At 38.3% G+C, this 18,396-nt stretch overlaps 1 protein-coding gene across 1 annotated transcript in view; it reads left to right on the plus strand.

Moving 5' to 3' along the window:
* TET1 (tet methylcytosine dioxygenase 1) overlaps positions 1–18,396 on the plus strand; it is a 118,399-nt gene that overhangs the window by 27,387 nt on the left and 72,616 nt on the right. The window contains 1 exon segment of the mRNA XM_007095756.3: positions 4,258–4,311. Coding sequence (XP_007095818.2) covers positions 4,258–4,311 — 54 coding nt within the window.

Here is an 18,396-nt window from a genome sequence, read left to right on the forward strand (position 1 = left end):
TGCAGAGACAGAGAGGGAGAGAGGGAGAATTCCAGACAGGCTCCACACTGTCAGCGTGGAGCCTGATGCGGAGCCATGACTTGAGCTGAAATCAAGTGTCTGACACTTAACTGAGGTGCCCCTACAATCATGGGATTAAGAGAAAAGAGATTCTATTTTGTAATATTTGAAAGAACCTAGAAGTTACTACAAAATTAAGTACAACTCATGCAACTTAATAATCATGATTTCTTGTGAGAAAAACAAATAGACTTAAGTGACATAAGCAAGTTCTAAGTAAGTAAGACTGCAACACAGGGTTTCTTAGTTTCTGATCTGCCATTTTCCATCACAATCTAGTGGTGTGTACTTTTGCCCTGAGTGATAAGAGAGTGGGAATGGCTTTCCTGACCTCCAATTTCTCAGCTAGCAATGTCTGATTATTTTCTCCATCAAAGCTCGCCATCACCTAAGCCTTGAGTCGAGAGACTGACAAATCACTAAGTATAGGATTTAGAGCAGATGGTCACAACCAATGCAGGTTACCAATGTATTCTGTGTTCAAACAAGTGCAGATCTTCATGGTATAGTATCAGTTGGCTATTTTGAGTCAATGTGAGCTCTGGTCACTTTAATTAACCCTCATATTTAGCTGAGATGAGCTTTGGCTTTATTTATTAATTCATTTTGCAGAACACGGCACACAGACTTCCAATGTTTGCCTAGGTTGCCAAGTGCAGTGTTGTATGACTTCATGAGTATCCCATGCAGTGAAAATTCTGTCAGTGGGGCTTTAAAAAGGGGTCTGACTTCTCACTGATGTGGATTTTCGGTACACCTAACACTTAGAGCCTGATTTTGTTTTATTGAGATGAACATGGATCACATAGGTAATAGGTTGATTTTCAGCATATGATTTATTATATATCATGGCCAACTTCACTAAATATTGAGCAATCAAGCTGGGAAAATGTTGATACTTTTTAAAAATTATATTCAAGTATTCAAGGGGGAGAGGCATTATTTGTAATTGAAATGCAAGGAACTTTACCCTTGCATGCACTGACAAGAATGTAAAATGGTATAGACACCATAGAAAGTTTGGTGACTCCTTGAATAATTAAAATTATCATATGATCCAAAATTATCACATGATCCAGCAATTCTACTCCTAGGTATATATTAAAAGAATTAAAAGCAGGGACTCAAATAGATACTCGTACCCATGTTCATAGCTGTATTTTTCACAATAGACAAAAAGTGGGAACAACCCAAATGTACATCAACAGAAGAACAGATAAACAAATTTGGTGTATATACACACAGTGAAATACTATTGAGCCTTAAAAAGGAATGAAATTCTGGGGTGCCTGGTTGGCTCAGTCACTTAAGCTCAGGTCATGATCTCACGGTTCATGGGTTGGAGCCCCACATCTGCTATCAGCACAGAACCCAATTCAGATCCTCTGTCCTTCCTCTGCTCATTCTCTCCCTTTCAAAAATAAATAAATGTTAAAAAAATATCTTTTTAAAAAGTGTTTATTTATTTTTGAGAGAGAGACAGAGTGTGAGGGGGGGAGGGTCAGAGAGAGACACTGAATCTGAAGCAGACTCCAGACTCTGAGCTGTCAGCACAGAGCCCGATGCGGGGCTCCAGCTCACAAACCCTGAGATCCTGACGTGAGCCAAAGTCGGATGCTTAACCAACTGAGCCACCCAGGCGCCCCAAACTTAAAAAAATATCTTATTAAAAAAAAAAAAGGAATGAAATTGTGACAATCTTAGAACATGGATGAACCTTGAAAACATTACATGAAGTGAAGGCCAACTATTGTGTGATACCAGTTATATGATATACTAGAATAGGCAAATTTATAGAGACAGAAGGCAAAATAAAAGGTAGTAAGGACTGAGAGAAGGTGAATGAGGACTTATTGTGGAATGGATATAGAGTTTCTGTTTGGGATAATCAAACAGAGCTGGAAATGGGGGGGGGGGGGAAATAGTTTCAGAACATTGTGAATGAATGTAATGCTACTAAATTTGTACACTTATCAATGGTAAAAATGGCAAATTTTATGTTATGTATATTTTATCCTGCACACACACACAAACTTCAAAGAAAAAGAAATGTAGGGCCGTTTTCAAATCTTGTTGTATTATGTCCTGTTTTCCTACCTGCTTCGTGGATGCTTCATTCACCACAGAGAGCTTCTTGGTGTGGGCACAGTGTGCTTGAAGTTGCCCCGAAAGATGTAGATAGGTCAGAATCCACTGGTTTTGCTACCAGGAGGCTTGCTTTTTACATTTGTTAAAAATTTGAGGGTGGGTAGGTGAGAGAGAGGTAGTTTAAAGTCGGAAAAGAGTGCATGTTGGACTTACCATCCTAACAAGAAAAGCGTGCTTTTGTGGCAAACCGAAAGGCTAGGAATCCAGGGTGATGAAATACAGGCCTTCCGGCCCTCGCTCTGTTCCTGATTTCTGGTTGTGGGAATCTGTTCTGAATCCAACTGCAAGTGGAAAACCCATCTTTGGCTGAGCAGCAAGGGAGGCCCTCCTGCCAATCCCCTAAATGTGTTGCTGAAACTTTGGCCCTGGGAGGATGGAGCTGAGGCTGTCTTCCCAAGATCTGTGCAGCTGTCAAGGTGGCTATGATGGGACTGTGACTGGCCTCTTCACTACATTTTGGCAGTGACCTTGAGACCTGCCAGCTCACAGCAGCTGTCTTGGTTCTTTCTCTCCTGCCACTGTTGCCTGGCCAGGGGGCTTAAGGGGAGGGAGCTGAACTCCTCTGGCTCTGCCACTCTCAGGGTCTGGCAAGTTCTGGCTCTGGTGCCCAGCTCTCCCAGTGCCTACCACCCACTGGGCACAGTGGCGGTCCAGGTGCGTGAGTGTGGGTGGCTGCCTGTGCCACCTCTGGCTTCGCTCCCAATTCCTGGGAAGTGGGTGGCCCCGACTGACCATCAGCCTGCTGCGCAGACAGGCTGCACGTGGGGACCCACTTGGCAGCTCCACCGGGAGATGCTCGGTGACAGCTGATGATCTTGGGAGACAGAGGAGCCAAAGGTGCCCCTTCTATCCCAAAGGTCTGAGCCCACCTTGGGACAGTAGGAATTTTCTCTGGGAAATGAAGGTCACCAGAAATGTGCAGAGCAAGAGAGAAGTCTTTATTTTCTCCAGCCACTCAGAGTGGCAAGTATATTTTGTAAACTCCTCCCCTTCTCCTTGTCCTCATCCTGTGCTTTTCCTTTTAAGTGGCTTCATTAGTATTTTCTAATCCGCCTTTGTCATTGGACATTTATTGACAGAAATCAAATTGCTGTGTTTCTGGGCAAAGCGCCTGCTGCAAAGAGGTGTGGTTCCCGGGGAATGAGACACGCAGCCCAACAGCTGAGCCTACACTGTCCTCACATAACCTCCCTGCCTTAAATATCGCCAATATTTAGCCTTGCCTTATAAAGTAAAAATGCACAATACCTTCCAGAGTTTCAGCAAGCCCAAATGCCCCCCTCGGCTCAGTTATATCTCCTGTACGTTGGAGGCAGAACCGCGCACCCCTCCCCCCGCGCAGACCTGCCCTCGGAGCCGCCAAGAGGTTACTAATCAGGGAGCCTCCGCCATCGATCCGATGGCGGAGACCTGGGGGATTTGTGTGCATTGTTTTTGCTGAAGCCTCCTGTGATTTCGGCGCGACCAGATCCTCTGCAGCGCACTCCATGTCGCAGCTTGTGGCTGCCTGTGTCCTGTGGTGAGAGCGGAGCCGCACAGGAGATCCTTTGTCTAGGAAGGCTAGCAGAGAAGATCACTTTGGAGTTGCTAAGCTCTGCATTGCCATTGGCTGCACTCTTTGTGGGGCTGTTTTTGCAAAAGGCATGCCCAGCACGTCTACAGTGCTGGCAGGCCAGGGCTGCCTTTAAACACCATGATAATAATACCAAAAAGCAGTTTGCAGAACTGTTCCACTGTAGAGGCTTCCTCTGCAGAAGCAAGCAAGATGGCTACCTCGTGGGCTTCGCTGTGAAGAATGCAGAGGCTAATTAAGACAGACTTTAAGGGGAAAAAAGGGTATTTCCCTACTTCATCTTTATGCAAGGCTTTTTTTCAGTGACTTTTAAAGTATACATTTTACATAAGCTCTTTAGGTTCTGCCTAGCAAACATGTTGATGATTTTAAATGGTATAAGTAGTTTTCTAGAGAAATAGCCAAAAAATTTGGGGGGGTGGGAGCTAATTTTTTTTCTTAAACGGAGGCTCATTTTGCAATTTGATTTTTTTTAGGTTATAAAAGAAAACAAGAGGCCCCAGAGGGAAAAGAAGCCCAAAGTTTTAAAGGTAATCAGCTATTGATTAAATCATATTTAATTTTTTTTTCCATTTCATATAGTATTTTTCTGTCACTTAGGAGTAAATTTGCAGTACAGTGGATGTGAATTCTCCCGGATTTTCAGTAGATAAATGAATTTTCACTCAACTAAAGTGTTTTCTCTTTTCTTGATGTGCTGCATAATGTGCATATTAGCATCCTTTATTTTCAACCACACACAAGTCTCCAGAAGGAAAAGTTTATATGCAAAGTGTTGTGAATAAAATTTGTTTTTCCTCTGTAGATCCCTTTGTAGCATCTGCATTTGTGGTGTTGCACCAGTGTGTAAACTTAAGCTCTTAAGGAGAGAGACACTATTTGAAGTTGACAGCTATGATCCATTGTGATTTTAATAGACCTTCCATTAGATACTATTTTAAAATGTGTGGTTTTTCTTTCCAAAGGAAAAGGTCCTTAGAGGTTTTAGTTCAACTTAAAATGTGTAAGCCATTGAGATCAGCCAAATTGCTTAATCCCAAATTCTCACTGTATCATTTTTAATTTCGGGCTTCATAGAGCTGTAGGAATATGCATGGTTTCATTATTTTCAATAGTTTGCCTAATGAGTATTTAGTAGTAACCTAATTCAGCTATAAGCTAACAGTCTGTGTTATGAGCTTTGTACAGTATTTAGAAGGGTTAATTTAAAAGCATATGGCTTACTAAAAGTTCAAGGCTAGCTTTAGTTCAGTAAATGGGTGCTTATGGGTTAAAGGTTTCAAGTGGTATATTGCTATTTAAAATGTAACCAACCTGAGCAAGTAACCTTTTTAAATCATAAAGACATATTAAGCAATAAAACTTAACTGGTCTTTAAAATTATATTATGTATATATAATTAAAAATATTCTAAACCTAATCTTAGCTTTTCTTTTGCAAATAAAGTTTTAGCACTCAAAGAGGAACAACATGTTGAGCTATGGATGTGGCAAATTTTTATCTCATTTGCTTCCCCAGTTGTGTGCCTTGAAAATGTTATTACCATGGAGAACCAAACCTTGCATTGCTTTCAAATTTGTCTGACCACCTTGAGTTTCTGTTTCCTGTGTGTATATGGCATTGCCATGTACATTTTCATCAACCAACAAGTATTTGTTTAATATTTACCACACAGTCATCAGTGTTCTAGGCACCGTGAAATGAATGAAATTGCTTGGCACAAATTCTCATTGGGCCTGGACAAATAGAATACTGGTTATTTTCAGGGTAAATTAACCCCTCCTGTTTTTCTTCTGCATGTTGATTCGCTCACCCCCTCTCACTTCCTTCCCTTCCTCTAACTATAGAATTAATATCATCAAAAGCCCTGATTATATTTCTTCATCTCTTCTTACACTTTCTGGGTTGGGTGTATCCATCTGAGGTGTTTTGTCTTCAAATCTTCAAGTGAGAAATTGTTTTAGTGCTGTTGTTAAAATGGCTCTCAAATTTGCAGGGGGTGGAATGAGGGTATAGGAGAAAGAGGTCAATTACATGGACACACTAATATAGACTAAGCTTGGTAGCTAAAGCATCATCTGCCTTTGCTAAGAAGTAGAATTGGGCTTTGGAAATACTATTTAATTCTATGTTTATTTTGTTAGTCTGTGGGTGTCTTGTCACCTGAAATAAATTTCAGAAGTAAATATACTGTGTGTTGCTTTTTTGAATCATGGCAATGGACTCTGACTTATTTTAAAATAAATGCCTGTGGGTGGCTGAATTTCATGGGCCACGGAAAGCAGAACTGAATTGTTGCTCACTTTCCTCTATCTGTCAATTGTTGTACAAGAGTAGGGAAATGCCCTTAAAGGAAAACATAATAATTTCCCCCTGATGTTGGCATTTTAAAATGTTTTATTCAGTTTTCTGTTGGCTGTAATGTATTTTGTTCTCCAAAGAAAGCTTTGTTTCTTCGCTCCACAGTAGAAATGCTAAAATGCTGTCAGATTTTCGTTTGATATGGGTAAAATAAGTAGGATATGGTACAACCCTGAAGGAGATGTTAGGAAAATTGAATCCATACTTGGGGAGGGAGCGAGGGGGAAGAGCACAACCTTCAGTTTAAAGTTTTGTAGGTGAGGACTTAGGGTTCCAGCAGGCTGCTACCTGGGAGAGTGGTGACGGGAGTCTACAGGTTACAACTTGGTCTCCTTTTGTAATTGGCTCTTTGCATTTGGCATTGTGCCAGAGATCCAGTCTGCTTGCTTTGACTCTGGCCTCTTAGATCTTCAGATCTCCTGGGTCCCCTGCTCTTTGTCAGGGTAGGTGCTGCAGGCATCCCCGCTGATCTTCACTTTCATTATCTGTGGAGAAGCAGTTGGATAGGTGAAGAGTCTGATTAAGGAAATTGGGTGCAGACTTGAAGCTTGTCCATCCTACTCTGAACTTGCCAACTAAATACTGAATCCAGTTGTGGGGCTGAAATTGCCTGGTATGTCTCATACCTCTAATTTTTAAGCAATCTACTATCTATGTCGATAACATATTTATTCTATTGTAGTTCATAATTTAAAACTGTAGATGTGACCTCCAATCCCTGCCGAGAGAGATAATTTCCTCTAACTGAAATGACAGTTTCTGTCCAAAGCACTCATGGCCGGAATGGGTATCAGATGATGGGGGGGGGGGGGGGGGAGGCTTGGCACAGATGCTTGCCCCCACTGGTTCTGGAGGACAGGTTCCAATTGAAACCCTATTGATTATCACTAGAGTTGCTGTGATATATACATGGCAGCTTATTGGCTGTGCTGTAATTGTCTCCTTGACTCTTGAGCAAGCTAAACGTATGAAGTAATTTCAGTGATTGATTCATAATATTGCACTTGTGAATGGCATGACTTGGAGCTCTGTTTGGTAGAAACATTTACATGAATAATCTCAACTTGGTGTGTCAGAGTAAAAGGATATATTCCCTTAAATTTTCTTAAGAGAAAATCAATTTTAAAGTAATATCACTTTGGTTAGGTTACCAATCATTGTCCCTGGGAAAAAAATCAGATCGCACAGTTATTTGGGGGTAGTGAGGGGGAATTTAAAAAGGGAATTGTTTAAGAACTATAAGTAAGATTAAAGAAAAAACTAGGGATGTCAAAGCATCCCAGGGTTAGTGACAGCAGAGAGTTCTCACCACCCATAGGCCTGGAGAGACCAGCGTGTGGGAGCAGGTATCCAGGCATAAAGCATGACTGGAGTGGAAGAGATGGTGCAGGGCTTTGTTGTGGATTTGGTAAAGGGATGTTTCTGCAGAAATAAAATTCTTTGGGTCGGGAGGTAGGGGGGTTGGAAATAAATACCCTGCCCTCCAGTTTCTTGCTGCTTTCATTGGCGGATCCAATCAGAAGCCAAAAGGGAAGGGAGCATACGGATAAAATATGTCCCAGTGAACTTCCTGTGGCATGTGAGAGGGTGTATAAGATGGAGTATGGACCTAGAGGGGCAAACAGAACATATTCAGCATCACTAGTGACCACAGGGACAGTATAGTAGAGTCAAAAATAGTACTAGAGCCATTATTACATAAGAGAGTAACATTAGGCAAAGCTGGGTGAAGTGTATATAAGCAACCCCATACAGTGTTTGCAACTTACCTGTAAATCTAAAATCATTCAGAATAAAAAGTATGGGCATCCCTGAGCATGGGCCACATTTATACCTTCTGTAATTAGACACACTCTTTCTAGGCCAATAAGGGATATTTTCTAGCTATTTGATTACAAAATATCATCAAAGTAGTATTTGGAAGAACTGAGTGAACAAATTTAAAGAAATGTCAGTGGATATTAAACCAGGAAACTGTCTACAGATTATTTAGAAAAGAAAAAATGAAAGCTAAGTGATCTTCCTGCTAGCTTCTACACTGGCAGGCCCTACTCTTCACTGTTTCCTTCCTTCCTTGATGATGCTGATAAAGGAAAAGAACAAGTGGGGGGGGGCTGGTGGGGGGGACATAAGACATGTATCTCACTAGGAGAGAAGAAGACACTCACATATAGCTACTCTTAGGTCTTTAGGAATTATGTTTTAAAAGGAGAATAAATAATAAATCATATTCATACATGGTCTTGATTTGCAAGACATAGTGACATTCAAAATATCTAGTACCGTCATTGTCTGGCACATAGTAAATGCTCAGTAAGTTCAGTTTCCTGAACAACATCATTTATATCCAATAAATATTTTCTTAGCATTTACTAAATGCTGGGACTACAATGGTGCACAAGACCAAAATTATTTCTGCCCTCATAGAGGTTAACTATTACTTAGGGAAGGCAGGCAAAAAAACAAAACAAAACAAAATTAAAGACAAATGAAAAAATTACAAATTGTACATGCTTTGAATGAAACAAACAAAATGCCAAGCTAGGGAAATTTACTTCATTTGTAAATTGTTACCTATACTAGTGCTGAAAAAAGTACCAAATTTGATATCATTGAGTTACCTTGTTTATTTTTAAAACCCATTAAGCTAGGAGACAAGGAAGATAACAACGTTACTAAAACATTTTCTCTGCACACTTATCTACAACTTTGTTTCAGTTAGTAAAAAAAAAATCTTAGTAAACTTTTCTTAACTGTGGTTATAATGTAACATTCTATGATTTATAGTAACATGTTGCAAATTTAAGTGATAGATCACATGCGGAGCTTGACCATTGTTCAGGAAAAAAAGCATGCCATTTTGATAGTCTTTCATAGTCTTGTGCAATGAATCCCGGTCTTCTGAATATAATAGAGCAGTGCGGAAAAAATTCAGAGTGGGTGATGACAGTATCCGCAAAGCAATACTAGCTTTAAAAAATCCGTATAAATTATAAGAAGATAATCTCAGATACAGGACAGTCATATAAATTTAATTATTTAGTTTAATGATTCAACACATGGTCCTTATTTTCCTCATTATGTCATAAACTGGCAAAAATTGTCAAAGATGTGTGCTCATCCAACAGTGTTTATTCACATGATCAAAGGCACACATGGGGCTTCTGGTTTGCATACCCAGAAATTGTAATATAGCATTTTGCCCAGAGATGATCAGACTGATTTCAGGGCTGGGTTCTCACTAAGCCAAGCTCACACACAGTCAAATCATTCATTTATTATTGGAGCACGTACATTTCCAGTGACTCAAGGCCCATGTTCATTCTGTAATTTCTAGGAATGATCCCAAAGAATCAGTGAATAAAAGCCAAGTGGGGTGAATGGGCTTGAGGAAAATTTCATTCAAGCTACCAGAAAAAAAAAAAAAAATCTGTTGAATTCTTCCTAGCTAAGAAAAGAATATATACCTTGTTTCTTGAATGTTTATGCTCATTTGATACTGTGTTTGTGTTTTGATAGTGCTGGACTAGAATGTATTCTGAAGAGTCAGATAAAAAGAGCTAAATAAAAAATATTAAATTTTTGTTGAAACGTTACTAGTATTGTAATTAATTTTCAAGTGTAATTAATTTAATGCCCCAAATATGTTCTAAAAATGTTTATTTAAAGATTTGATGATAAGATTTACCTGCCACAGTGGCCTAAGCAAGAGAATAAAGATTATAGAATCTTTTTTTGACTTGTTCTGATGATTTACTGTGGTTATTTTTTTAGTTTTTAAATTTTTTAAGCTTTATTTTTATTTATTTTGAAAGGGAGATAGAGAACAAGTGGGGGGGATGGGGCGGGGGACAAAAATCCCAAGTCGGCTCCCCACTGCCAACACAGCTCAATGGGGGGCTCCTACTCAGGAACCACGAGATCATGACCTGAGCCAAAGTCAAGAGTTGGACACTTACCTGACTGAGCCACCCAGGCACCCCTGATTTATTGTTTTAAAGGCTGACTCTGAATCCTTTTTGAACTAAAAGCAGGACTTTCTGCATGTGACAGATTTTAAGAGAAGAGATGCTGTAGTTTCATCATCTATTTTTAAAAATTACTGATGTCATATGAATTTGATTAAAACACATGTTCTTTTCATGGTTCTAAGGAACCAGTTGTTAAACAATAAACTTATTATAGGGACCAGGTTATTTTAAATAACTAAATTGTTTAAGTATTATATATTGTGTGTATTTAATTTTAAATATAGTACACACCTAAACATACCCACATAAGATCATAGGATTGTTGTAGAGTTAAATTAATTATTTAATACATGTAAAGTGGTGGGGCGCCTGGGTGACTCAGTCAGTTAAATGTCTGACTTTGGCTCAGGTCATGATCTCGTGGTTCCTGGGTTTGAGCCCCGTATTGGGCTCCGTGCTGACAGCTCAGAGCCTGGAGCCTGCTTTGGATTCTGTGTCTCCCTCTCTCTCTGCCCCTCCCCTGCTCATTCTCTGTCACTCTCTGTCTCTCAAAAATAAATAAACGTTAAAAAAATTTTTTTAATACATGTAAAGTGGTTAAGACAACATGGCATATAGTAATTTATCAGTATATTATTAGATCTGAAGGTGTAATGTATGTTACTAAAATTACTGAGTCTTTCAGAAAATGTGTACTTTCTTAGCAGCATATTCACTTCATTCTTTCATTAAACCTGGGCACCTGGGTACTTGGGTGACTCAGTTGGTTAAGGTCCAACTTCAGCTCGGGTCATGATCTCATGGTTTGTGAGTTCGAGCCCTGCATCAGATTTGTTGGTGTTGGGCATAGATCCTGCTTTGGATCATCTGTCTCCCTCTCTCTCTGCCCCTACCTTCCCCCTCAAAAATAAATAAATATTTACAAAATTATAAAAAGAAATATATAAACTTATATCCCAGAAAGCCTTTTCTTTCCTTGTAAAAATGTAATTTCTGCTTTTTATCATGAGGAATATCAGAAATAAGACTTTATTTGTTTATTTATTTATTTTTAAATGTTTATTTATTTTTGAGAGAGAGTGCAAGTGGGAGAGGGGCAGAGAGAGGGGGGGAACAGAGGATCTGCAGAGTGCTCATGCTGACAGCAGACAGCCGGATGTGGGGATGGAACCCACAAACCACAAGATCATAAACTGGGCTGAAGTCCGATGCTTAATCCACTGAGCCACCCAGGTGCTCCAGAAATAAGAGTTTAAACCTTGAAAGCACTAAATTTCTCTTTCCCCCTTTATTTATAAATATATTATAGAATCAAGTATTCTATTAATAAAGCTAGAATATCATCAGTATGAAAAATAATCTCACACTTGATGATTAGTTTGAATTATAGAACTCAGGTACAGGGGCACCTGGGTGGCTCAGTTTGTTGAGCATCTGAGACTTGGTTTTGGCTCAGGTCATGATCTCCCTGCTTAGTGGGTTCCAGCCCTGCAACGGGCTCTGTACTGGCAGCAGGGAGCCTGCTTGGGATTCTTTCTCTCTGCCTCTCGCTCTCTGCCCCTTCCCCACTTGTGCTGTCTCTGTCTCTTTCAAAATAAATAAACAAACTTAAAAAAACACAACTCGGGTACAAAGACAAAGGTAGATGGATATGAAGACATCTGAAGCAGAACATAAGTGTTAGTGATGTTTCCAGGTTATGTATCTTTTAAGCCTGTTTTCTTACAGATAAGAGTCACATAATAAAGTTCTCACTAAATTATCAAAAAAATTATCTTAAATATCTGAAAGTATTTTTTCTTAGAAAGCAATGTTTTCACTTAATATCCTATGTATTCATTCATTCTACTTTAGAAAAAGACAAAGTTATCTAATTTTCAATTTTTGAAATAAGCTTAAAATTACTTTAGACAAAATAGGAAAAAACATATCGAAATTTTCTGAGTATTTAAGTGTTGATATCATAAACATTTAGTGCTTTTGATTACTTTTCATTTTTGAACATACAGTTACAGTTCATGTTTGAACTGTGTATCTCCTGAATCAGCGGCACCCAAAGGAAGGTACGTGACCTTTAATGTCACATAGCCCTGAGTTAAGCTCTGCATCTTCTTCTTCTATTTACTATATGACCTAAGAAAAAATTTTTTCTTAGTGTTTTTATTTATTTTTGAGAGACAGAGCAAAAGCTGGGATGAGCTAGAGAGAGAAAGGGAGATGTAGAATCTGAAGCATGACCTAAGAAATTTTAAGTGAACTCTCTGAGACACATTTTCATTATTTGTAGAAGGGGAGCAGTAACTAATCTACAGGATTATTTGGCAGCTTGCATAATTTTTAATTTTCTTAATTTATCCCATATGTAGTTGATCTTCCATAAATGATAGCTTTCACCATCATTATTGTTTTTGTTATGAGAACAATCATAACTTTTAGGCTTAGAGCAGCAGTTAACTTTGTGGTCTCCAGAATATCTTAGTGTAATACCTTGTGCCTATAATTCAATAAATGTTAGTTTCATGAATGATCAAATTAATACATATCATGGCCTAAGTTTAGTCAGTTAAGTTGGAACTGTTAGATGTTACTATAGTGACATCTCAGTGTATAAGAGAAACTGTGTTGTCTCAAATCATCCGTCCAGGTCTGAATAGTCTGTGTTAATGAATTGCTATGGAAATCAGAATACATATCTAATACATTTAGTTTAATTTGATTAATTTTTGTCTAATTTTTATTTGAAAAAAAGACTAAGCCTACAAAAAAGTTGAAAGAAAAATACATTGAACATCTGTATTATTTTATATACTTAAAATATATATATATATATATATATATATATATTTTTTTTTTTTTTTTTTTTTTTTGCTGGAGCATGTGACATTTTACTTGTAAATACTTCAGCATACCTCTCCTAAGAAAAGAATATTCTTCAATGTAACCACAATACAATGATCACACTAAATAAATTTAATATTGATTCAGTCTAATCTAAGATACTGTCCATCTAAAAATCTTTTCAATTATCCTCCCTCCTCCCCCCCAACAATCCTTTCTAGCTGTATTCCTCCTGATTTAACAATCAGTCCTCGATCACGTCTTGCATTTGATTATGTCTCTCTGGTCTTCCTACCATTGTGTGTATGTGTATTCTTTCTTGACTGATGACTTTTAACACTACTTGTCTTTTCTTACATTCTTATAAAATGTTTCGGTTTGACTGTCAAGAAATCTGGGTAACAGGGGCGCCTGGGTGGCTCAGTCGGTTAAGCGTCCGACTTCGGCTCAGGTCATGATCTCACAGTCCGTGAGTTCAAGCCCCGTGTCGGGCTCTGTGCCGACAGCTCAGAGCCTGGAGCCTGCTTCGGATTCTGTGTCTCCCTCTCTCTCTGACCCTCCCCCGTTCATGCTCTGTCTCAAAAATAAATAAATATTAAAAAAAAAAAAAAAAAGAAATCTGGGTAACAGGCAGTAAATTTCAGGTTTTCGGTAGATTGTCCAATCCAGATGTAGCTGTTGGAGAGCGTCCAGTGATTCCTGGATTGGATCTTAAATTTCTGATAAGAGGTTAGCACATTGAAAAAAAAAAATAAGTGTAAATTCAGAGATTAACTTGATCTTCTCCATCTACACTGGAGGCAAGGAATGGACAAGAAAGGGATACCTTGAATATTGGTGCACTGAAATAAAGAAATGAAAAAAAAAATGAAGTAAAAGTATTTATAGAGCCATGGGGAAGCACTTACAAAAGTATTATTGACTTGAAGTAAGGGTTTTGATGAATCTTATAAAAATCTGAAGTTTATTTGATTAAGATAAAGAAAAACTATTTCAAAATGTTAATTTTATCACTCTACCCATGAAGTCTAGTTTATCCCCTCACTTAATGGATGGTGTAAGATAACTGCACTGCAGGTTAGAACATTTCATCAGAAATTTAACCCAGCTGTCCAGGGTTTATTTAAAGCCTGATATTTGATCACTTCACTAAAATAAGTTAGGACCATCAGAAAGCTGAGTTACTTGGTGCACATTTCCTAAGGTCCTATGCATTATGATACATAATACAGTTGTATAGGGCCTGACAGGCTAATGTCTGCTCCATATAATCCGTGAAGAAGAAGTTACATGCTGCCCACGGTCACAGAAAGACAATGTAAGCAATGTTTTCCAATTTGACTTTTCAGTCAGAAACTCAATCAAATTCATAGGTCAAGCAGTATCATGTGCTCCACTTTGAAATGAGAAAGCCTCTGGTCTTCCCACTTCTTTCTTGTGGACTTTATTAAAATTTTAAAAATTTTAGAGGGCACCTGGGTGCCTCAGTTGGTTAAGCAGCTGACTTCGGCTCAAGTAATGATCTCTCAGTTTGTGGGTTTGAGCCCTGAGTCAGACTCTGTCTTCCTCTCACCCTGCCCTTCCCCCACTCACTCCCTGTCTCTCTTTCAAAAATAAATAAAACATTTAAAAAAAAATTTTTTTTTTATTTCAAGCAACAGAAAAGCTATGGGTAGTTCAAAGTATTCCCATACACCCCTCACCAAGTTTCCCCAAATGTTAATGTTTTATCTTGTTTGCTTTCTCTCTCCACATACATGGATTTCCCCCTGAATTCTTTGAGAGTACATTTCAGACATAGTAAAATGTGAACTTCTTACAAACAAGGACCTCTTCTTATATAATGATAGTACAAAGATCAAAATCAGTAAACTAACATGGATATGATACTCTCCTTATCTAATCTACTGATCAAATTTCACCAATTGTCTTTAATGTAGTGTATATCAAAAGATAATCTCAGATCATGCATTGCATTCAGTTGTTTTTTCTTTAGTCTTGCAAATCCGATGTTTCCAAGGAATATGGGTCAGTTATTCTTGTAGATGTCACTTAATTTGGATTTATTCAATGTTTGCTCATGATTAGATTCAGGTTCTGCATTTTTAACGAGAAAGCCACAGAAGCGAGTTTGTGTTCTTCTCTGTGGATCATATCTTGAGGCACGTGATGCCAATCTGTTCCATTACTATGATCCTAACATTGATCACTTGGTTAAGGTGATATCTGCCAGGTAATACTATACTCTTAGCTTTTGTAATTATCTTTTGTGGAGATACTTTAGTACTACTTTTCATTGATTTTTAGCATCCGTTAATGCTTTCTGTCTGGATGAAATATTATGCACTCCATTTTTAACCTAAACATTCTATTTTATATTTTGTTACTTTTAAGGCACTTTGACTTTGGGGGGGGGCATAAAACAGTTAATTTAAAAGATTTTAAGTTTTAAAGATTAAATGAATAAAACTTATAGTTAAGAACGAAAATGCCCCTGGCTCCAGTTAATGTCCTATTGCACTGTGTAGGCAAATGGTTTATTTTGGTTGAGAATGTAGTTGGACTCAGGCCACGTAGTGGTAAAATGTGGGCATAGTCTCTGGGATGTTGAGAAAAAGCAGATATCTGGATGATGAGGCTAAGTAGGCATAGAATTCGAAGGGAATGTGACTTAGACTTCATTCCTTCTTTATCTTGCCCTTTCTGCCACTTATCTTCCCCACAACCCTATCTTACCAAGAACTTAATACAAAGGAAAGGCGTCTAGCTCAAATGGAGACAAAGTAAAATAGAAGATAACCAATCAGTGATAACCTACTCCCTCAATCTAGGACCAAGGAGCTTTGAAGAAAAGAAAAAGAATATTTATTTATTTATGAACCAGATAAGAAACAAATTACATTAAACATCCTTCAGGATATATATAAGAAACAAAACTCAGAAAATTACCTCTGAGTGAAGTTAATAGGTTATGATAATAGCAAAATTACACTTCAGTCCTGTGTACAGCTAATGATCTGGTGGAAACATCAAAGTATAGTCAAAATTATGTTAAATAAGAAAATGCAAAGATCAGTATGATTTAAAAGAAAATCCAGTGAACTCATTTTAAAATAGTTTTAAACTATAAAAGAAGAACAAACTTGAAAGAAATTAAAATAGATATCTGGAAAGCCCAAAGTTGTCCTATATACTCATCGTCCTTCCCTTCTTTTAACCCCCTTACCCTCACATCTGAGAGGTACATACACTTAACAGTTTTGTGAGTATTTTCCACATGTAGTCTGTAGACATACAAGTGTATCCATAGTCACATATATGTCATGTATATACAGATGTATCAGCTTGTTCATTTTTATATTGGTATTTTTGAAATACACCTTTATGTGCGTTGAAATACTCAGGTCTTACATATATTTTTCAGGCAGCTTTTTTTTTTTAATTTTAATGTTTATTTTTGAGAGAGAGAGACAGAGACAGAGACAGAGAGAGAGAGGCAGTGAGAGGGGGAGACACAGAATCTGAAATGGGTTCCAGGCTCTGAGCTGTCAGCACAGAGCCCGACATGGACCTCAAACTCACGAGCCATGAGATCATGACCTGATCCAAAGTTAATGGACTGAACCACCCACGCGCCCCCTTTTCAAGCAGTTTTGATGAGTGCATAGAAAGATACCAATCATTTCTATTTCCTTGTGCAAGCTCCCTTGTGCCTCTTCCTAGTCAATATTATACCACCCGCCCCAGCCCCACCAAGCCACTACTGATCTGTTTTCTGTTATCATAGGTTAGGTTTTTTTTTGCATATGGAATTATATAGAATAAATTGGCTTCTTTCACTCAGGACTGGGTAGGTAGGTAAATTTGAACATCCTTAGTTGTTGTTTTTTTTTCAACAGCTTTATTAAGATATAATTCAAGGGTTTTATTGGTGGACATGTGTTTTCAATTCTTTAATAGGAGTTGAATTGCTGAGTCATGGGAGGTATATGTTTAGTATTTTAAGAATCTGCCACGGGCACCTGGGTGGCTCAGTCAGTTAAGCTTCCAACTCTTGATTTTGGCTCAGGTCATGATCCTCATGGTTCATGCAGTCAAGCCCTGTGTTGGGCTCTGTGTCCCAAGCCTGGATGGGAATCTCCTCTCACTCTCTCTCTGTCTCTTCCCTACCCTGTGTGTGTACACATTCTCTCTGCTCTCAAAATAAATAAAATAAACTTTAAAAAATGCGGCAATTTTCTAAAGTGAATGTATCATTTTATACTTCTACTGTAATTATGAGAATTCCAGTTGCTCCACATCTTTTTTTTTTTTTTTTTTTTTTTCCAGTTGCTCCACATCTTAACCAACATTTGGTTTAGGAATTTTTTCATTTAATCCTACTAATGATAGCTATTCTTGTTAACCCATCATATGGCTCTATGATAATTATCTTTATTTATTTTTGAAAAATATACTCTATATTACTTTCAAATAACATTATTAATTACGTTAATAATTTTGGAAGAAAACCTTATCATCCAGGAGAATTAATTGACTTCTAGTTTTCCATCATTATAGTTAGTATTAAAATATACATACTTAACTAAGCACAGATATTTAAAGGTATATAATCCATGCATCTGTCTTATAATATTGAATATGTAATAACAGTATGAAGAGTAGAGTCAAGGGACACCTGAGTTGCACAGACATTTTAGCATCTGACTCTTGATTTTGGTTCAGGTCATGGTCTCATGGTTTGGGAGCTCGAGCCATGCGTCTGGCTCTATGCTGAGCCCAGAGCCTACTTGAGATTCTTTCTGTGACCCTCTCTGCCCCTTCCCCACTCACTCTCTGTCTAAAAATAAAAAAATAGGGTGCCTGGGTGACTCAGTCGGTTAAGTGTCCAACTTTGTCTCAGGTCATGATCTCATGGTTTGTGGGTTTGAGGCCCATGTCGGTCTCTGTGCTGACAGCTCAGAGCCTGAAGCCTGCTTCAGATTCTGTGTCTCCCTCTCTCTCTGCCCCTCCCCCACTCATGTTGTCTCTGTCTCTCAAAAATGAATAAACGTTAAAAAATTTTTTCATAAAAAGAAATGAAGAACATACAGAAGAGGAAATGAAGTTCAGGATATTTGGTGATAGTGTACAAAATTTTGCTCACAGTTGGTCTAAACATTTCAAATTTTTAGTTAAGATAGATGGTATCCCATAATAATGACAGTACTTGGAAATAAGAGCACCTAAATAATATCAATGATGTTTATGATGTCATGGAAAATGAAAGAATTGTAGGGGCGCCTGGGTGGCTCAGTTGGTTAAGGGTCCAACTTTGGCTCAAGCCATGATCTCACGGTCTGTGAGTTCAAGCCCCACATCGGGCTCTGTGCTGACAGCTCAGAGCCCGGAGCCTGCTTCGGATTCTGTGTCTCCCCCTCTCTCTGACGTTCCCCCACTCATGCT

Source organism: Panthera tigris, chromosome D2, assembly GCF_018350195.1.
Source record: "Panthera tigris isolate Pti1 chromosome D2, P.tigris_Pti1_mat1.1, whole genome shotgun sequence".
NCBI lineage: Eukaryota > Metazoa > Chordata > Mammalia > Carnivora > Felidae > Panthera > Panthera tigris.